The 22,446-nt window shown below is 41.6% G+C and overlaps 1 protein-coding gene across 2 annotated transcripts in view; it reads right to left on the bottom strand.

Moving 5' to 3' along the window:
* LOC149287634 (55 kDa erythrocyte membrane protein-like) overlaps window positions 1–21,626 on the bottom strand; it is a 95,517-nt gene extending 73,891 nt beyond the window's left edge. For both annotated transcript variants that reach the window (XM_089492632.1, XM_089492633.1), the window contains exons 1-5: window positions 21,513–21,626; window positions 20,835–20,957; window positions 17,902–17,980; window positions 2,878–2,963; window positions 2,572–2,640 (exon numbers count right to left, since the gene is read on the bottom strand). In XM_089492632.1, the coding sequence (XP_089348758.1) occupies window positions 2,572–2,640; window positions 2,878–2,963; window positions 17,902–17,980; window positions 20,835–20,957; window positions 21,513–21,626 (471 nt within the window). The remainder of the gene's footprint in view (window positions 1–2,571; window positions 2,641–2,877; window positions 2,964–17,901; window positions 17,981–20,834; window positions 20,958–21,512) is intronic.
* Window positions 21,627–22,446: the final 820 nt, after the last annotated feature.

The following is a 22,446-nucleotide window of genomic DNA, read 5'->3' as shown; positions in this document are numbered from 1 at the left end:
GTGGTGTTCCCGGGACCCGGCCCGGGACTTGGGCGGGTTGGACCGCCGGTGCTGCACCCGGGCTGGGCACCCCGAGGTCCGGTGAGCCCCTGGCGGGACCCTCGGGGGTCTGCCCCATGGTGGTGTTCCCGGGAACCGGGCGTCCCGAGTTCCGTGGAGCCCCGGGCGGGACCTTCGGAGGTCTACCGGCCGGGGCCGGGACCTGGCCGGCACCCGGGCTGGGCTTCGCGAGGTCGTTGGGAGCCGGCTCTCTGGAACAAGCAGCAGCTTCCCTATATATCCGGCGGAGGGTGCCTGACGTCCCTGGCGAACCGGGACGGAGTTCCACGTCACCACCGGGAAAATCCGGCAAGGCATGCCGACTTCGATGGAGCGAGGGTCGGATGCGGCCGGCAAATCCGACCTCATTGACTTCCAGGGTTTCTCAAGCAACTTGACCTGCCATAAACGGGGACTTAGAGCAAAACTGCCGGCCGGCCGCGATCAACTTATGCGGCCGGGAACGGGCACATCGACATCTACAGGACACCTAAATGGATAAATCTGGATGGAATTTTCTGTCTTTTTACCTAATTTTGTGAGGATTCAGAGGGAAAATGAAAAAAACACAGATTTGTTTTTCTAATTCTTGCTACTTTTTACTAAATTTCTAATTCTAAATTTTCAGCTAATCATCCAACTATGGTATCAAAAGAAAGCTCTATCTCTCCTTGAAAAAACAACATATAGTTTATATGGGTACACTATTCACAGTAAAAGAGAATCATCGCTGAACCGACATAGCGCAAAAATGGCAAAATTTCTCCGGGATTGAAGGGGTTAAGTCACTTTGTTGTACTTTCTGCAGCATGTTGACACTATGTATAATTTTATATTTGTTTAAATTTGCCCTTTCTTTGGCCTCCTTGCACTCATGTATACCAACTAAGAACCAGTGTTGGCAGGTTAGCAAATTAACCCATTGAATCCCGGTAGGGAGTACCTGCACACATCCTTAAAACTTGTGGCAAGAAGCCCATTAAGACACACATCTCCCCATCCCTACATGGGAGAAAAGCTGGACTCTTCTGCTGACTGATCGCATGTAACAGTTCTCAGCACGAGGGCCGGTACACTGATTCAAGGAATGCTTGATCACTTAATTGGACATTTCCTTCTGGTAGCTGTCAATGTTGAAGTTCACTTGATGACAGGAGAGCCTCCCTTCCGGACTTTCCCTGCTAGGTTGTAATTACTGTAATCTGCAATGCAGGGCGGGCCTCCACCCTAAAGACTACGGGCCCTGGCCTTGGAAGGGGTTCAGTGTTTTGGAAAGATGGGTACAAGGGGTCCGTTGAGCCTACTTTCCCCTGGTATGGAGTGCCATGCCCCACCCCACTTTGGGGTACCTGGATTTTGGAAGGATGTTTTACTCTCCATGGGGTCTGGACTAACAGGACAGAGACCTCTATGATTAAGAATTGAGTATTTTGCTGTGACTATTGCACATAAATTAGCCCCTTTATTGAGAAACGTAAAGGGATTGTGAGCCATACTACAAACAAAAACACTACATCAAAGTCAATAGTATTGACAAATATGTAATATAGGATAAGCAAGCATGGATAGGGCCCTCTGAAAGGAAAAAAAAAAAAAAAAAAAAAAAAAGACAATGGAGGGTAACTAATCAGGAGATCTTGCTTAACGCAACTTGGGTAATTATTCAGTTGTGGTGCCAACAGCCCAGAAGTAAATTAAATCTTTGCAACCGTTTTTACATTTTGTTTTTATTTTACTATCGTTACACACCTACAAGCACAGCACTCCTCTTCCCTGTCTTCTCAGTGAAGGGGGAGACCACCTTCACTGCCGCAGAGAAGTGGGAGACCTCCCTCCCCCTCGCAACCACTCCAGCAGCGCCGATACTGGGAAGAGAGACCCCACCCCCCTCCACTCCGCAGCCACCATAGCTGTGCAGGAGAGATATTCCCCTCCTCGCAGGAGTATAGAAATCCTCCTAAAACAGAGGATTTTATACTCACTCTAGTGGTTAATAAAACGGTAGCCGTTACAAAGATCAGGCACCAGAAAGCCTGCGATGCTGGCTTCTGCTGACAGGGGGGAGTTCAGGACTCTTGTGTAGCAGCAGGGATGTGTCCCTGCAAGAAATTCAGGACGTACCTGTACGTCCTATAGAGCTTTACAACATGCATTTTTAGGATGTACAGGTCTATAGGGGACTGAACAGACAGCAATAAAGGTTTAAACCAACAGAATGGCCCTTATAAGAGCCTTCAGGTTAATCTATTATATAGAAATGTATAATATTGTGAAAGTCAGCTAGTCAATTTAATCATCTGACAGACACACACACACCACTATTTTGTGGTGTTGTGGAAAGCCTTGATCATTAATCACTTTTCAAGCTCATTTGACCGCATGAAGTGCCAAGCCTATCAGTTGTCAAACAGTATGTTTTTTTCAAAGATGTACAAATGCATACAGAGACAATACAGACAGCTCTGATGAGAGAGCAAGACAAACTGTATGAGCTTCTCTAAGAATTGCAAATACATTGGATGTTGGACTCACCTGAAGAGGAGGTTTACGGCTGCTTAGGGTAGGTGAAACTTTCAAGGTGACAGTACCTTTACTTTCTTTCTATAAATAGAACAGATACTGAAGGTCAGCAAAAACAGTACTACTATTATAAATACACCATTTAGGCTCTAGGTTCAAAACACTGCAGGAATGACATTTTATTACCAGCATGAGCCAGTATTTTCTGAATCACTGTACAACAAAATATTCTGCTCACCAACAAACAAATTGCGTGAACAGAACGTAATACATTTACTCAACCTATGTGTGAAGAATTAACATACCGAGTCAACTTACCAACAAACTCTGAAGGTGATCTACACTTTGGTTTTGGATAGTTTTTCCATTTATTTCAAGAATTTCATCTCCAACATGAAGTGATCCTGAAAGTGGAAGGGAAGTTATAATGTTAACGTGTCAATACAAGACAAAAAAAAAAAAAAAAAAAAAGTATATCAAATCCTTAAAGATTGAAGGTATTCTTTAGCTTTTATTGTTCCCCTGAAACACAATCCAATGTAGAATTTACCTATTAGAAAAGTACCGTATTTGCTCGATTATAAGACAACCCCCCAAAATCTGAATATTAATTTATGAAAAAAAAAAAGAAAAAGCCTGAATATAAGACAACCCTATAGGAGAAAAAGTTACCAGTAAATGTTAATTCATGTAAACAATGTGAATTATTTTTTTATTTTTTTTAAAATAAGCTATGAGTGAGAAAATATTTTGTTTTTATTTCTTTCCCCAACCTGCCCCCCCAGTTATGCACATCTGCCCCCAGACTTGCCACTCTGCCCCAGAGGTGCCTTATACCCCCTATATGCCACTGTGCCCCATGATATGCCTTTTGACCCCCTATGTGCCACTCTGCCTCCAGAATTACCTTATACCCCTATATGCCACTCTGGCATTAAGGGGGTTAAAAGGCATATTATGGGGCAGAGTGGCATATAGGGAGGTATAAGGCATTTCAAGAGGCAGTGGCATTAAAGGGGGTTAAAGGCATTTCACAGAGTACTCTGCCTCCAGAAATGCCGTATGCCCCCCCCACTTAACACTCCTAACAGTAGGATCTGGGTACCCTGCATCTGAGTCCCCGGTGCTTAGTCCGGGCAGCGTGTAGAGCTCTACACGCTGCCCGGACTAAGCCCCGGGGACTCAGATGCACCGGTAACTTGGGGGGGGGGGGGGGGATAACACAGGAGGATCCAGGTCCCCTGCATTGCTGCAGGGGATCTGGATCTTAGTCTAATAGTCAGACCTATTTGAGGTCTGATTATAAGACGACCCCAATTATAAGCATTTGCTTTGGAAAAAACCTTGTCTTATAAATCGAGCAATTACGGTAATCGGAAAATATATATATTTTTTTTAACCCGAATTTGGTCTGGTTAAAACACACCTGGGCAGACAGCAGTAGCGCCCCCACGATCACTATGATTGTGGCGACGTGGGGGCATTTTTTTGGGGGATGTAACAGGCTGACAAACACCTAGGCGCCAGGACAAAATTCTCAGTCGCCATGGCGACAGGGATTTGTCGAGCCCTGTCTTAAGGTGACAGACATGTACCAACATTAGCCTTGTGATAAGTTAATGTGAGTAGGCCCTTGCAATGCAACCTTTCGCAACATGCAAGGATAGAGCTCCTAAAAGAGAACTGTCCAAATGTTTACCTCAATTCAGTGAATATGAATTTTCGCTTGACATTCCCGATGACACAAAGGAGATATAGTCTCTGCCCCTCAGGTAAAGCAGGGAACCAATAAAAAAATAAAAAATAAAAAAGCCTCCTCAGATCCCCAGTTTAGTTTCCTGCCTTGCTCAGGAAGGTGCTAGGGACCTTGGGAAGTGGTTCAGTAAGATTTTTATTATTTTCTTTACAGGCCCCCCGGCGGGGTTCTTTGTGTAAGAGCCAGTCTCTTCAGCTACCCTGGCGGGTAGGCTTCGGCTGCCGATCTCACATGGGGAGTGGAAATTAGTTTGAGAGCTCACCTTCTCCCCTGCACCATCTAGGATGTTCTGGTTGGTGGGAGACTGCTAGTAGGATGTTTTTATCAAGCGCCAGTCTGTGTTCTTAGCCGGCGCGTGGAAATTCCTGTGGGCGGGCTACCGGTTTCATTTCCTGGAAATCCTGCCAAAATGTGCTTGGTCAGTCTTTTTCAAAAAGGGACGCTGGAAGGGTTTTTTCTGTTGTATGATGGCTGATAAAGGTCCTGAGACTCTTCTCCTCCACAAAAAGCTATCAAAGTCCAAACATAAAGCCTGTGCTTCTTGCCATAAGACTCTTCAGGTTCCCTCAACATCCCTTTGTGGTTCCTGTATAACAGCCAGACATTCTTCTACCTCTGAATTATCTGCCTGGCTTAAGAGCAAGCTGCAATCAACGTTTTATTTCTTTAAATCTATGGCTACCTCTCAGCAAGCCCAATTCATCCTGTGGGTCTCCCTAGCCATGATCCTTCCCTCACGAGGCTTATTCAAGAATGAGGCCTCAGCTTCTAATACAGAGATTTTTATGCCCTACTCATCAGGGGAAATCAAGGAAGAAAATTATTTTCCCAGTGGAAGAAACACGTCCAATTTCAGCAGTTAGATCTACTCTAAGTCTGCAAGAAACATCTACTCCTAAAGTGGATAAGTACCAAGGCCATATTAAAAAACAAAAGTCCTTCCCGGTACATGACTCCCTATATACTGATAGCGGAGAAGTGGAAACATCCAGATAGAAGATTTGCATCGTCGAATAGACTGAAGCGTCTGTTCCCGTTTGAACATAAGGATTCAGAGTTATGGGACACGCCTAAGATTGATGTGGCAGTTGCTAAAGCTACCAGGAAAACCGTCATTCCCCTGGAAGATGCTTCAATTTTAGAGATCCCAAAATGGCAGCAAGAATGGCCTCTGAAGCAGCTGCAGCAAATTTCAAACCTGCTATTGTTATGGCTTCCACGTCTAGGGCAGTGAGAATCTGGTTACAGCAAGCCATATTAGACATTTCCTCTATTCAAGGGGCTGAACACGTGGCAAGGAATCTTTGACACCTGTCTCGCGGTTGATTTCCTTTCTGATGCGGCTATTGAATGAGTTTGTGCCTCAGCCAAAGCCTTTTCAGCGGTATCCAGGAGAGCCCTCTGGCTTAAAACATGGTCTGCAGATGCTTCCACAAACAAATTATGAAAACTCCTGTTTGGCAGTAACCTGGACGAGATTTTGAAATCTACTACGGGAGACAAGAAATGGCTTCCTCAGGAGAGAGCACCTCCACATTTTAAATCTAACACATTTCCGCCTTATAGAAATAGAGCACTGTTTGGGACAAGGAAGGAAGATCCTCAATCCTTTTGGGACATGTCCTAGAGAGGTAGATTTGAAAGAGCCAGAGGAAGGGATGACAAACTTAAGAAGTTCTGACTCTGTCAAACCAGGCGGGAGGACGCCTGTCCAGATTATTCCCATCAACTTCAGAACAATGGACTTTACCTATTGCTCCTCAGGGTTATCTAATCGAATTCACCCAGTGTCTTCCCAGAAGCTTCTTCATTTCACAACCCTCAAGGGATCACCTCAATTGTCTGAACCTTTCGCTTTGATTCCGGTTCCCCCTTCTCAGAGGGAAATCTGTACCTACTCCCACGTTTTTTTTTGTAGTTAAAGTCTTCGGGAGGGAAACCTTAAGTCAACCACAGAGATCCTTTCACAAGGAGACTACTTGGCTTCAATAGACCTCCAAGATGCTTATCTACATATTCGGACACACAAACAGCATCAGCAATTCCTTAATTTGGCAGTTACATCAAGTCACGGCATCCAACATCTTCAATTCCAGGTTCGTCCGTTCGCTTTGGCTTCAGCACCATGCATCTTCACAAAGATAATGTCAGCAGTTTATGCCTTCCTCAGATTACAAGGGACTATGAGTTATACCTTACCTGGACAACTGGCTGGTAATAGCTCCCTCAGCAAGTATGTTAAGATCTCACCTGTCTTCAACTCTGGATCTTCTCCAAACTCTAGGTTGTCTTATCAACTGGGGGAAGTCTCAGTTGTATCCTTCCCAAAGACTGATGTTTCTAGGGATGATCCTAGATTCCAGGACTATCCAGAAAACTTTCCTTCCGGTGGAAAAATATCAGAAGCCTTGAGAGTCCATCAAGATGCTTACCCGCAGAGTAAGTCTTCAATCAGGAACCTTATGTCACTACTATGCCTAATGACCACCACCCAGGTAGCAGTTACATGGGCTCTGGCCCACATGAGACCTCTGCAAGGTCATATTATCTCACTGGGACGGTTCAAAATAGTCTCTACAAAAGAAAACTGCATCAGCTCTCTCGTTCTACTGGAACAGAGAAGAATATATACTGACAGGATGATCATGGAAGTCCCAGACTTGGACGGTCATTTACGCGGATGCCAGCCAGAAAGGATGTGGAGCCACCTTGGAAGGACACATTGCTCAAGGCCTATGGTCTCCCCAGGAGGACAGACATCACATTAACTTCCTAGAGATGTTAGCAGTATGGAGAGCGTTAACTCACTGGGGACCGCTCCTAAGAGGCAAAGCAGTCCGTATTCTTTCAGACAATGTCACAGTAGTGGCTTATAGCAACAAACAGGGAGGGACAAGAAGCCGTTCCCTTCAAGGCATTTCTCTAAAGATATGTTTTATGTCGAAAAGAACATCTCTCATCTATTGGCAGTTCATATCAAAGGACCTACCAATTTACAAGCAGATCGGGACATTGTTGAACCCGGCCAATTCAATTTTTTAAAAGTAGACACCCCCATGGGCCAGTATTTTAACTTTCCATGCGAGAATTATTTTAAGCGAAAGCGCTAATTTTAGCATTTTATATCTAATTTTTTTTTTGCATTTTATAGAACTCGAAGGTTCCCCTGATGGCGATATCAGTGGGAAATTCTTACATTTTACTGGGTTTTTTTTATTATTTATTTTACTAATCACATTGTGATTAGAAAGCTTGGCGCCATTGACTTGCATGGTTGAATGTAGTACCTGTATTTAACCTGCAAGTGGAGCCAGATTCTCAGGAAGGTCTCGATGTCGAGGCATTACAGCAACACCGCTTGGGTGCAAAAAGCAAATCTAAAAGCCCCCCCCCCCCCCATAAGCCACTCTTACCCTCCCCTGACTTACCAGTGCTTATTTAGACTTCTCCCTGTGCTCCAGATTCCTTGGTGTCTAGTGGGGCAGCCGTTGACAACCTCCACTGGGGCTGCTATGAATGAGTACCGGAAGGTCATGTGATGCCGACGTTCCATCAGAGAAGCCCCGGCAGAAGTGGAGGTTGCAGACACCCACCGGCTGCTGGAGAGGAGGATCCAGGTCCCCTGTAGCTCTGCGGGGGATCTGGATCTTAGAGGTCTGACTAAAAGACTATTTGGAGGTCTGATTAGAAGACGACCACGAATATAAGACGATTAGGTTTTTTCTGAACAAAAACTATCGTCTTATAATCGAGCAAATACAGTATATGATTAATAACTGCAATTCAACTCCTATAATGCCCAGGCAGTCTTTTTATGGTGGAATCTGAGTGATGATAGTAGTCAGGGTGATTGAATGACACCATGTATATGAAATGTGGGGATAGGCTTATGGGATAGGATGACACTCCTATCATTCCCAAGGTCCACCATGTACTGGATGCCTGGGCATAATGTGTGAGTGATAGCTGCTAGTACATGCTAGCACCTGGGCTATCTAGAGCTTCCAATAAAGGTTCATGTTCATGAACACAACACTCCTATCATGCCCAGAGTCCACCATGTACTGGCGGTCTGGGCACGATTGCTATATAATTATATATCAGCAATCAAACTCCTATCATGCACAAGCAGCCAGTTGTGCCCTGCCCCCCTACTTACACATACATATTCATTCATCACAAACTATCATTCCCTCATTCACGTATACTCATTCATACACCCTCCCCCACCCTTCCCTGGACTGCAGATCTTCCGGAGCCGCTCGCAGACCTACGCAGGGGCCGCTGCCTCCCTCCGCATTGCTCGCAGTCTGAACTTCTCTTGACCTGCCCAGAGGAACAGGAGCGTAGTCACGTGAGGAGATGCGCATTCACGTGACTCCGCTGGGTTCCTGCATCCCCTTGACGGAGCAAGAGACGATGCTGAGCAACAGAAAGGGAAGCAACAGGCCCCCTGCGGATGATTGTCGGTGGGTTTTTTTTGTTTCGGTATTTTGCCAATAATGCTATTTTTGGCCGATACGTGCATCCATAATATATATAGATAGAGATCTAGAGTGTGTATGTGTGTATAGAGATATAGATATATGTGAGCGAGCAACGCACAGGTAAGCAGCAACAAGTGCCCACCCCAGGCCTGGATGGAGTAAAAAAAATAAATAAATAAAAAATTAATCTTATTTCGGCATTTTGCCGATAACGCCGTTTTCGGCTGATGTGTCGGACACCGACATTTCTGTGCAACCCTAAACATAACCAGGTCAGCCTTTGTGCTATAATTTCAAGCTAATAGCTTTTGGGGACAGCACGTTTTAAGTTACCATTGTTTGCTCAGTTACACTTTTAGAAAATTTGAGTAGTTCAATGGGTTACTTGAAGCCTCCTTGGGAGTTGGTAAATCCTTACATAGAACTTGGGGGAGAGGGGGAGAAGTGGTTTTCTATTCATCCTTTCATATCGACATTTCCCTGTCATTGTAGACATGGCAGGTAGTGGCCCCGCATCCGTAACAAAAACATACAAAATGGGTTATACTCCAAAATATTCCTTGGATGCTTTGACTTATCGGTACCAATGACAAACTCAGTGGAAAATGGAAGGTCCTAAAGAATGATTTCAGGGAATTAGGAGATACTGAAGAAAAGGACCTCCAAGGTAGTATTTTCCAAAATATTACCTGTGCCACACGCAACAGTAGAAAGGAAGCGGGAGATCAGGGAGGTTAAATGCATGGCTAAAGTCATGGTGTAGGAAGGAGGGTTTTGGCTTTCTAGAGCACTGGGCTGATTTTGCGCTTGGGTACAATCTTTATAGCGGACTCAGGATAATAAAAATGCAACCTATTCTTTAAATGGAATATCCTTGGGGGAAACTACCAATGAGAAGGATTTAGGAATAACGGTTGACAGACTTAACAGCAGTGCGCAATGCCAGCAAGCAGCTGCGAGGGCCAATAAGGTTTTGGCATGCATAAAAAGAGGTATTGATTCAAGGGAGGAGGATATCATCTTGCATCTTTACAGGTCATTGTTAAGACCTCACCTTGAATATGCAGTACAATTCTGGGCACCGGTCCTTAAAAAGGACATTTTGGAATTAGAAAATTAATAAGGGGATTGGGAGATACTAGTTATGAAGAGAGACTAAAAAAGTTAAAATTATATACACTGGAAAAACAGCGTCTGAGAGGGGATATGATAACATTATACAAATATATGCAGGGCCAATATAAAGAGCTCTTCAGTGACCTGTTCATTAACAGAAATATACAAAGAACAAGAGTTCACCCTCAGACTGGAAGAGCGCAGGTTTCATAGACGACAAAGGAAGTGATTCTTCACAGTGAGGACAATTAAGGTATGGAATTCACTTCCAAGGGAGGTAGTGTTATCCAATACATTAGATACAGTCAAAAGGGGCCTCGATATTTTCTTAGAAAGGCATGATATACAGGGATATAAATAGAACATTCATATTTTAGAGCTTCTTGATCCAGGGAGAAATCTGATTGCCTCTTGGAGTCAAGAAGAAATTTTTTTTCCCCCGGATGGCAGAATTCGAAGTAGCTTAATTGGGGTTTTTTGCCTTCTTTAGGATCAAGAATAGGAAGGTTAGGTAGTAGGGTTGAACTTGATGGACTTAGGTCTTTTTTCAACATTATGAACTATGTAACTATGCTTGCTAATGCAAGGAGCCTAAATAACAAAATGGGGGAACTAGAGGCAATAGCATACACTATACAATATGATATAATAGGCATAACAAACATGGTGGGATGAGACCCATGACTGGGCAGTTAACTTAAAAGGTTACATGTTATATAGGAAGGACAGAAAAAGCAGGAAGGGAGGAGGAGTATGCTTGTATGTTAACAGCGAGCTAAAGTCAAACATTAAGCATCTTGAATGCGACAAGGGAAATGCGGAAGCTTTATGGGTAGATAAACTTGGGGCAAAACAAAAAAAAACCAAAAACAAACAGGAAGTGAACTACTGGTTGGGATATGTTATAAACCACCTAATGTTAACCCCTTAACAACCTTTGCCGGTTCAGGACCGTCATGGAAAAACAGTCGCTTAACGACCTTTTTTTGAAGCGTCAAAAAATTAAATAAGCTTAGAAAGTGATCAACGATCACTTTCTTTGCTTAAACGGCGTTACTGTAATGCCTCGATGTTGAGGCATTCAGCAAGGCCGATATCGGCATCAGGGGCCATGTCTAGCCCCTCCCGGGGGGCCGGACGCCCGTTTTAAAAGCGTTTAGGAGGCGATCAACGATCACCTCCTAAACTTAAATGGTGTAGCTGGAATGCCTCGATCAGGAGGCATCCAGCGACACCAGACACTTACCTCTGGATGGGCTGTGACCGCTCCGGAGAGCGGTCACAGCCACAGCTGCCGGTGATCTTCGCCATCAGCAAGATGGCGGCGGCCCGGGAAAAAAAAACAATAAAGATGAAAGAGTTCGCTAGAAGGTCTCCAGACCCTCTAGAGAACTCTGGCTCCACTTGCAGGTTGAATACAGGTACTGCACTCAACCATGCAAGTCAATGGAGCCCAGCTTTCTAATCACAATGTGATTAGTAAAATATTCAAAAAAAAAAAAAAAAAAAAAAAATGTGCTAACATTTAAAAATTATGCAGTGATGTCACTAGATAAACCATCCAGTACCAGCAAAATGTGTAAAAAAAATATAAAAAAAAAAAGTATTAAAAAGTTTATTATTTTGAGCAATGGCTAAAATTTCTCAAAAATCTCAACAAAGAGTTAAAATAAAAGCACTTCAAATACTCAAGGGGTGTCTAATATATATAAAAAAATAAAAATGGCTGATGGGGTAAATTGGAGTGGCAGAGCTCAAAGATAGGCCATAGGTACAGACTGACCAAAATGGAGAAAAAAAAGCGCACTTCCCAAATGTGGCATTTTAAATCTCAAACAACATGACAAACCCATGCATGTCGGGTATCACTGCACTCAGGAGATGTTCCTGAACACACATTGGGGTGTTTGACAGTGACATACCAGAACCTGTATATCTAACACTAAAGTACAATTTGTGTAAAAAAATAAATAAAACAAATTACTATTACAAAGTTTGACAAAGTGTAGTTGTATAACTGTTGCATGGAAAGGGTTAAAATAACAGCATTTGAAATACCCTGGGGTGTCTAGTTTTTAAAAATATATGGTTTGAATGGGTTAAATTGAGTTAACCGGCTTCAAAGATGTTCCAAAGAGGAGATGGAGGCAGACTGACCAGATTTGTTAAAAAAGATTTGGAAATCATAAAACGCTGCTTGTACTTATTGCCCTATAACTTACAGAAAACAGCAAAAAAACAAAAACATTGGGTATTTCTAAACTCAGAACAAGTAGTAGAATCTATTTAGCTAGTTTTTTTACTTGCTTTTTTAGGTGAGTAAAAGATTTTTCAAATAAAAGTCATAAAATGTGTTTTGTTTCAATTTTTCACCATGTTTTTTTTTTTTTTTTTAATATAGTAAATAAGATAAAATCAAATATCTGAAGAAAGCCCATCTTGTCCTGAAAAAAACAATATATAACTTATGTGGGTACACTAAATGGGTGAGGAGAAAATTACAGTTGAACACAAGCACCACAAAAGTATTAAAACAGCCTCGGTCCCACAGGGTACAAAAAGAAAAAACGAGCCTGGTCCTTAAGGGGTTAATAATGATGAGGAAGAGCAGCTGTTAGAGCAAATTGAGAAAGCTGCACATCTGCATAACACATTAATTATTGGAGATTTTAATTACCCGGACAAAAATTGGGACAGAGGGAAGTAGTTCTGAAAGGTGACACCTTCATGTCACAATTGGTACAAGCACCAAGTAGAAAGGATTCTTGTCTGGATCTGGTGATGACAAAATATGTTGATCTTTTTTCTAATATTCAAGTGGTGGAGCACTTGGTAATAGTGATCACAATATGGTCTCTTGAAATAAACTCAAAAAAGAAATTGCCCATGGGGAATACTAAAACAATTTTAAAAAGGCCAATTTCAATAAGATAAGGGCAGCTTTACAATTTAATAACTGGCATAAACTCTTTAGGGATAAAAACCCTGAGGAAAAACTTAGTATTTTCAAGCAAATATTAACAGGGTACACTTCTCAGTATGTACCACTAGGAAATAAATATAAAAAACAAATTGAAACCAATGTGGCTTAGTGGGGACATTAAGCAGAAAATGGCTTTCACAGCATTTAAATCAGACGACTCAGAGGCATCCTATATAAGATATAAGGAACCCAATAAAGCATGCAAAAAGGTGATTAGACAGGCTAAACTAGAAAATGAGAGTGATAGCCAAAGAGCAAAACATTAAGTACATAAATTCTAAAAAACAAAAAATGAAAACGTAGGTTCATTAACCCCTTCAATCCCAGGGGTTTTTGGTACCTCAAAGCCCAGAGCAATTTTGCCATTTTTTGGGGTACGTCAGTTTAGCGATGATTCTCTTTTCCTGTGAATAGTGTACCCATATAAACTATATATTGTTTTTTCAAGGAAAGATAGAGCTTTCGTTTGATACCATAGTTGGATGATTAGCTGAAAATTTAGAAAGAGAAATTTAGTAAAAACTAGCGAAGATTAGAAAATTAAACTAATTTTTTTTTTACATTTTCCCTCTGAATCCTCACAAAATTAGGTAAAGCGATGGAAAATCCCCTCCAAGTTTATCAATTCAGGTGTCCCGATTTCAGAATTACCTAATTTATATAGATTTTCCAGACTTTCCCAGCACCTTGGAGCATACTATAAGGTGTACAATTTTGTATAATTTTTATGCCTATGGCTTAACGGGTTTGGGGGTTGTGAACGGGGGCAGAAGGGTTATACTGGCTAGATGTTGTGCTAGGGCAATGGGAAGTAAGGTTTTTTAATTTTTTTTATATATATATTTTTTTTATTTTAATTTTTTAAATTTTTTTTTATTTTTTATATATTATTTTTACACAGAAATGGTTAGAGGTCCTCCTAGGGACCTCCTGAACATGCCAGTGATGTCACAATGACATCACAGCTCACATTATAATTTTTTTGTATTATATATTATTTTAATGATTTATTTAATATTTTTTAAATGAATTAACTTTTTTTTTTCTGCTTTTCTCTTTCAGGACGGGAGGGGGGGGTGAGAGAGATGGTTTCTCACTCCCCTCCCCGCGATCCCCCTGCACCGATCACACTGTGATCTCTATGCAGGTCCTCACAGACCTGCATAGAGATCGCAGAGTCTCTGTGCCTCATCGGAGGGCAGGATATCCCCGCAGGGGATATCCTGTCCTCCGATGACCTTCCGTGTTACGTCAGCAGTGACGTAACCCGGAAGGGAATGCCCGATCGCGCGTTTGCAACTGCGCGATCGGGCACTTTCAACCATAACAGCTTACCGTCTTCCATGCCGGAAGCTGTTACGGGAGATGTCAAACGACAGCCTGGTCTCCCGTGCAGCGGCAGGGATGTGTCCCTGACACTGCACGAAGGGCTGGACGTACCGGGACGTCCATAGGGGTTTCTTTGTGGGCGTTTTTTGGACGTCCCGGTACGTCTATAGGGGATTGAAGGGGTTAAAAACAAAGAGGGGAGTGTTGGTTAAGGAGGACCAGGAAAAAGCAGAAACTTTAAATAACTATTTTTCCTCAGTATATATTAAGGAGGAACCTATGGCAATGGATATGTATAGGACTACTGAAAAAAATTTGCAGTCAACTGTGCCTGGATGGCTCAGGACAAGAAAGTAAATGTTAACAAATCTCCGGGGCCCGACGGTATTCACCCTTGAGTACTTAAGGAGCCGAGTCAGGAAATAAGTGAACCTCTGTTTCTAATCTTTCAGGATTCTTTTCTTTCAGGAATTGTACCAGAGGATTGGAAGAAGGCAGATGTGGTTTCCTATATTAAAAAAGGGTTCAAACTCTGTGCCCGGAAATTATAGACCTGTGAGCTTAACTTTTGTGGTTGGGAAAGTATTTGAAGGGCTGTTAGGGGATCATATTCACAAATTCATTGGGAAGAACAGTATTAGCAAAAAATCCAGCATGGTTTTATGAAACATAAGTCCTTTCAAACTAATTTAATTGCATTCTACGAGGAAGTAGAAGTGACGATCAGGGTGTTGCAGTGTATGTAATCTACTTGGATTTTGCCAAGGCGTTTGACACGGTTTCACACAATAGGTTAGTATTCAAACTGAAGGAAATTGGTCTAGATGCAAAATTCTTGTTCTTGGGTAGAACATTGGCTTAGAGAAATTTTCAAGCTGGTCAAAAGTGGTAAGTGGTGTCCCTCAGGGTTCTGTTCTGGGACCAATTTTATTCAACATATTTATAAATGACCTGGCAATAGGCATTGAAAGTCATGTTTCTGTGTTTGCAGATGACACTAAACTAGGTAAAGTAATACAGTGCGAGCAGGATATTACAGTGCTGCAGAGGGATCCAGATAGACTGGGGGGAATGGGCACACAAATGGCAGATGAAATTCAATGTAGATAAATAAAGTTACGCACTTCGGGGTAGAGAATGCACAAGCAACCTACAACCTAAACGGTAGTGAATTAGGGGTAACGACAAATGAGAAGGATTTGGGAATTGTTATAGACAACAAACTAGGCAACAATGTGCAATGTCAGTCAGCAGTTGTGTATAAAAAGGGGCATCAATTTGCGGGATATAAATATAATTTTGCCTCTGCATAAATCAATGTATAAGGCCGCACCTTGAATATGCTGTGCAATTTTTGGCAACTATTCTAAAGGATATCTCAGCACTAGAAAGGGTGCAGAGGCAGGCTACAAAATAAAAGTTTAAGCACTATAGTTATGAAGAAAGGTTAACAAATTTAAATCTGTTTAGTTTAGAAAAACAGCGCCTCAGAGGGGATATGATAGCATTATATAAATATATTCGGGACCAATACAAACCACTGTGTGGAAATCTGTTCATAAACAGGAACACGCATAGGACACGTGGTCATGCATTTAGACTGAAGAAAGGAGATTTAGTCTAAAGCAGGGCTTGACAAATTTGTTGTGAATCTAGGCGCCAGCTAAAAAAGTTAGGAGCCAGGATTTTTTTTTTTTTTAAACTAACAGTTGGTTAGAAGCGATCTGATCATCATCAGCCCACTTACTAAACTCACAGCATTTGACCTGGAAGCAGCCTGGACTTTCAGGTCAGTGCTGTTTTTTTGTACAATGTAATTATATATATATATTATATATATAATTTTTTTTTAACGCTTTCAATGCCGATGTTCCATTGGAGCACAGCATTGACTGATATTTAGTCCCCACAAGCTTGTGGGGACAAATGTTAACCCCTGCAACGCCACAAATGTTACACAATTGTGGAATTGAAGGGGTTAACGCTGCACTGTCGCTCTCATGGAGCGATCAGGCAGTAGGGGGGTGTTGGGGCTGGTCTCCAAACTCATGTGGAGACCTAAGAACCCTCTCTCCCTATCCCTGAAGCTGCCTCTGGCAGCTGGGAAGCAATGGCTGGTCTATAGACCAGACATTGCAGGGGGGAGTCTGATGACTGCTGTAGGCTTCCATGCCTACAGGAGTCAAAGGGCTTGTGGGGGGGGGGTCTCGTTTTTGCTGTTGCTGGCCTGCCTGCAGCATTGAAGGGGTTAACGCTGCCCTGTCGCTCTCATGGAGCGATCAGGCAGCAGTGGGGACCCAATCAACACTGAACCCCCTTTCCGGAAGCTGCCTGTGATCTCAGGCTCGTAGTGACGCGGGGGCATTTTTTTGTGGATGTAAGAGGCTGACCAACTCCTAGGCACCCTGGTTATTCCTTTAACAAAATACAAAAACCCATTAAAATATAAATAAAAAAAATATATGAGCTAAGTGATGTCATTGTGACATCACTGGCATGTTCAGGAGGTCCCTAAGAGGACCTCTAACCATTTAAAAAAACTAAATACATATATATGTAATACATATATTACGTAATACATGTAATACATATATTACGTAATACATGTAATACATATATTACGTAATACATGTAATACATATATTACGTAATACATGTAATACATATATTACGTAATACATGTAATACATATATTACGTAATACATGTAATACATATATTACATAATACATGTAATACATATATTACATATATATGTAATACATATATTACATATATATGTAATACATATATTACATATATATGTAATACATATATTACATATATATGTAATACATATATTACATATATATGTAATACATATATTACGTATATATGTAATACATATATTATGTATATATTACATATATTACAGATATATTACAGATATATTACATATATATTATATATATATATATATAAAAAATTATTAAACCTTACATCCCATAGCCCTAGCATAACATCTACCCAGTATAACCCTCCTGCCCCCGTTCACAACCCCCAAACCCGTTAAGCCATAAGCATAAAGATTCTACAATGTAAAATGTACATCTTATAGTATGCTCCCTGGTGCTGGGAAAGTATGGAAAATCTATATAAATTAGGCATTTCTGAAATCAGGACACCTGAACTGAAACTTGGAGGGGATTTTCCATCACTTTACCTAATTTTGTGAGGATTCAGAGGGAAAGTGTAAAAAAAGCTCTCTCTCCTTGAAAAAAACAATATATAGTTTACATGGGTACACTTCACAGGAAAAGAGAATCATCGCTGAACCGACAGCGCAAAAATGGCAAAATTGCTCTGGGACTTGAGGTACCAAAAACCCCTGGGATTGAAGGGGTTAATTATGGGGAGACAGTTTATTGATCCAAGGAAAAATCTGACTGCCATTGGGGTCAAGAAAGAATTTTTTTCCCTGGTTAGTGCAAAATTGGAAAGAGCCAAACTGGCCTTCTTTTGGATCAACAGCAACAAATTAACAGATATAGGAAAGGCTGAACTTGATGGATGCATGTCTTTTTTCAGCCTATATAACTATGTAACAAGTTTAATATTTAGTATAAATTCACCAAAATGTAGGATTTTGGAAGTCACAGATTTACTGAAAAAAGTAACATAATCAAACATCACCTTGTCTATGGATGAAACCTCCATGTAAGATACGTGCAACTATACAACTCTGTTGAGTATTCAACTTAAGAGTGATGCCCTGTGAAGAGAAAAATATGGTTAAAAATGTAAAACAAAATCCTTTGATGTAGATTTACCTGCACTTACCCACAATGTTTTCCCCTACAGCAAAAATAAGTCAAATAAACCCTAGTACACAAGATCTAAACATTGTGGGGATATTTTGTGTGCCCGCCCATAAAACTTTAGTGCGCAGAGCCTTATGTATTAGCTTATGGATTTTACAGCTTAATGCTTCTGGCTGAGGGAAGGTTTTGGTTTTTTTTTGGACAAACATTGACAAGCAGTCTAGTTATTTATTTCTGGATCCAGTACGATAAAATTTCAGTTTTATTAGTATGCTTACTTTCGGCCAATGGGTCAAGTCCTTTCATTAAATTATCTGCGATACCAATTGGTGCTGAATGCCATCAGACATGTGCAGATCCCATGATTATTGCAAACCCAAGTATAAGCAGTAAAGGGTACCTCAGAACTTAACATGCTATAATGCTAGTGAAACCAGCCTTGAGATATTAACTCAGCTTCCTCATTCAATTAGCAGCCCCCTAACACAAAAAACAAAGAAAATAAGCCAACTAACAGGCATGGCAGCAGACAGCCAAGGTTTTATTTACCGTATTGGCTCACATATAGGCCGCACCCTAAAAGTTAGGTACTTTTTAAAAGCATATCTCCCCCCCCCCCCCCGAGATATGCTGTCACTCTGTCCCCAAGATGACCCCGCCAGACTTACTGGCGCAGACTCCATGGGGTCTTGCGGGGCCGGCGAGGGACATCTACGCATAACGCGTATTCAACTTCCAGTGCCGGCACGGGAGGTTGCCTAAGCGCATCATGCAGACGTTCACTGGCTGCGGCGACGCGCGTAAACAACCTCTGCTGCCGGCACATCTTCCCCCGTGGGAAGTGCTGGCAGGGGAGGCTGTCTCAGAGGGTAGGATGCAGGTCCCCTGCACCGCCGCGGGGGATCTGTATCCTAACCCTGCTGCCTGCCCGGCGCCCGGAACTGCATGTCCAGGGCGTCTGGTGCTAGTCCCTGAATATAGGCCGCACCCCCACTTTAAAGACTTAAAGTGGGGGGGAAAGTGCGGCCTATATTTGGGCAAATATGGTATTAAAGAAAGAAAAAACTACACAATTCTTCACTACCGATACCTCACAATGTAAACATAAGCCTTTCATGGTTAACCCCTTAAGGACCAGGCCGCTTTTTATTATTTGTACACTTTGTGACCAAGGCGGTTTTAACACTTTTGGGGTACTCGTGTTAAGCTGTAATTGTCTCCTCACCCATTTAGTGTACCCACACAAGGTATATATGTTTTTTTCAGGATCATATCTAACTTCCTATTAAAAATTAAAATAAAATTGGCAAAAAAATAAATAAAATCTTATTTGAAAAATTTTACTCATCCAAACAAGCTAAGGAAAAAACTGCTGAATAGATTATACTATTTGTCCTGAGTTTAGAAATACTCAATGTTTCTATTGGGCAATAAGTACAAGTAGCATTTTGCCATTTGTAAACCCCCCCAAAATCTGGTCATACTGCCCTATGTGCTATTTCAGGTATCGTTAAAGCTAGCCAATGCAAAAAGCCACATTTAGGGGACACACACTTCTGGCATGTACTGGCTGTTTTAGCATGATAGGAGTGTGATTGCCAACACCCCTATCATGTCCAGGTTCTAGCATGTACTGGTTTGCCTGGGCATATGAGTGTGATTGCTGTTAATCCTATATATGTATTTAATTTCTGTCCATTCTTGGTGTATTAACCACACTTTTATTGAAAGTAACACCAAAACAAAAACATTAACATAAATATATCTGATTGTTAACAGCAATCACACTCCTATCATGCCCAGGCAGCCAGCACATGCTAGAACTTGGGCATGAAAGGAGTGTAATTACAGGCTCCCTATGCCATGCTATCACACACACTCATTCATATACCCTCCCCCCACCCGCTTACCTGAACTGCAGATCTCACTCAGACTTCTACAGAGGGAAGCCTCTGTGTTGCTGTGCGAGCAACTTCTCTTGTCCCGCCCCAGGGGAAGTGAGCAGAGTCATGTGACGTGCATTCATGTGACTCCGCTGGGTTCCCAATTCTGCCGGCCTGTACAAGAGACGCTGTGCAACCAACGCACAGGTAAGCAGCCTGGCCCCTGCGGACAATTATTTTCAGCCTCTTTATTTCGGCATTTTGCCGATAATGCCTTTTCCAGTCAATATATAGTTTGGCCACCGATATATCGGTGCATCCCTAGTTCCAGTAGACTGCCTTGGGTGCAATGCAGTCTACACAGGGAACCATCGGTAAGCAGTGTGTGCGGAGGGACTATTATGATGTACCATGCCATAATAGGTTTTAACAAATTCATGACAATATGGCACATCAGGAACTTTTCAACGGGTTAATGTGGCCTCAAAACACAGCAAAATACAACTTAATAAGCAAGAAAAATTAAAAAAATTGCAAAGGTGCAAAAATACTTAACATGTGCACTCCTGATCAGGAATGGTGGAGAGATAATTGCTGCCTGTTACCAAAGTCCACACAAGTAAGACACTACCATGTTAACAGCTATATTTCATAAATGTACAAAGCACACGTTTATCTTGTGATCAGATGCAGTGAGAAGAGGGAGAAACCGAGCTTCAACTGAAGAAAAAAGTGAACAATTAAAAAAGACTTAAGTATGTAGGAGGAGGTAGCAAAAAGTAATTTTAGCAAGAAATTATAGTACATTTAAAAGAGGTTTTAAAAATTAAAATATACATTTGAGGGTTTGTAATGTGGAAAACAGGATCAAACCTTTTCACACACTGATGCCACTTTTTTCCCATTCCTATATATCACTCACCATCGGCTCTTCTGTTTCTCTCTCGAACTGTACCAGTCGCACCCTCTTTTTCTCACTTCCAGAGGCTGCAGATCCATTTATACAGAAGTCCTCACTCTGAGCACCAATGGTAGGTGCAGGGGACTGGGGGGAAAAAAGGCAGAAGAATTGATATAACACATAATGGAGAAAAGGTGTCATACATATCTAAACTAAAACAGAAACAATGCAGCTAGCAACAATCAACTCACCTGCTGCATGAGAGCGCTATTTTGAAAATGATCGGTTTCTTTTAATAAAAGATGTTGCAGCGTGTTTAAAGCCAGTTTTATTTGGTGTCATCAAAATTCCCTTGCTAGGCTTTAAGGACGACCTCTTTAATTTACATACTCCACACTTGCTGACTCAGTTTTATTATCACAAGCACCTAAGAACAAAGGTCACCTTCTCTCACATAAGAATTCCCTTCCATACATCTGGTATATCGTATGCCATAGTTTAAACTTGCCACATGTGCAGCTTCGTGATGAACTTGTGACATAAATAAAAAGAAACTAGACCATTACACAGGTTAACGTTCCCACTACCAGCCACTCGCTTCTAATAATCACCACCGCCGCTAAGTGACCTGTGGGTGTAGTGATAAAACCGAATTCCCGCAGGCCATCGCGGGGGGAAAAAATACGATTAGTCCCTTACCTGGGATAGACCCTTCTTTTGCAGCAGCGTCTCCAGGTACAGGTCTGAGAACGCAGACCTAACATTAGAAGTATCACATAGAGTGGTGTCCGTGCGTTCGAACTTAAGAGTCATTCTGATTAAGGCTGCCCGAGATGCTTCGTTAATTTCAACTCCACTGCTCCCCTTACCTCCCTATAGGTACTCGTCGGCTTTTCTGGGTTTTTTTCTTCTATTTTTTTTAACCCTACCAATCGCCTTACCAACCAGACGCCACCTTATCTTCTTTACACAAAAAACAAAGGTAGCGTTCACCACTAGCGTCATATAATGCAGCAGGAAATGTACCAAGTCGCGGGGGGAGAGTCTTAATTAAATATTTAAATACACATAACTATTTTTATTTTTTATTTCTAAAATGAGTAATACAGAAAGAAGTTCAATCAACGTATATTTAGCCCGAGCAGGAATTACAATTAATTTTAGTTTCTGGACAAATAACAAAACTACTGGTATATTACGTACCCTCTAAAATTGAAATGGCTTATGCTATATCACATGACGTGCTTTCACGAGTCTGTAAGGTCACATGAGATAATGATAACATAAACCGAAGAAGGAGCGGAACAGTTCTGTTTAACCCTTTCAGGACAACTTTATTTTACCATATTTGCTCTAAAAGACCAGAGCAGTTTTTGTGTTTTTGCTGTCTTCGTTCAACTGTGATTTTATTGTTTGAAATAATAATTTTATATATGATGATCATCATTTAGTATGAGATTGTTTTTTTAAAATAAATAACAATAAAAGCCAAAATTGTCACAGTTTCACCTATAAAATCTACCGTATCTGCAAATGCTCTGAAAAATACCACTTGTTTTATATTCGAGGTCATCCTTTAATCGAACCTCAAATAGAGATGTGATTAAAAGACTAAGATCCAGAACCCCTGTAG

Source organism: Sceloporus occidentalis, unplaced genomic scaffold (assembly GCF_023333645.1).
Source record: "Sceloporus occidentalis isolate IW3139 unplaced genomic scaffold, rSceOcc1.0.p SCAF_58, whole genome shotgun sequence".
Taxonomy (NCBI): Eukaryota; Metazoa; Chordata; class Lepidosauria; order Squamata; family Phrynosomatidae; genus Sceloporus; species Sceloporus occidentalis.
Note: the sequence above shows the minus strand (reverse complement) of the source record. Positions and strands in the feature narration are given on the sequence as shown.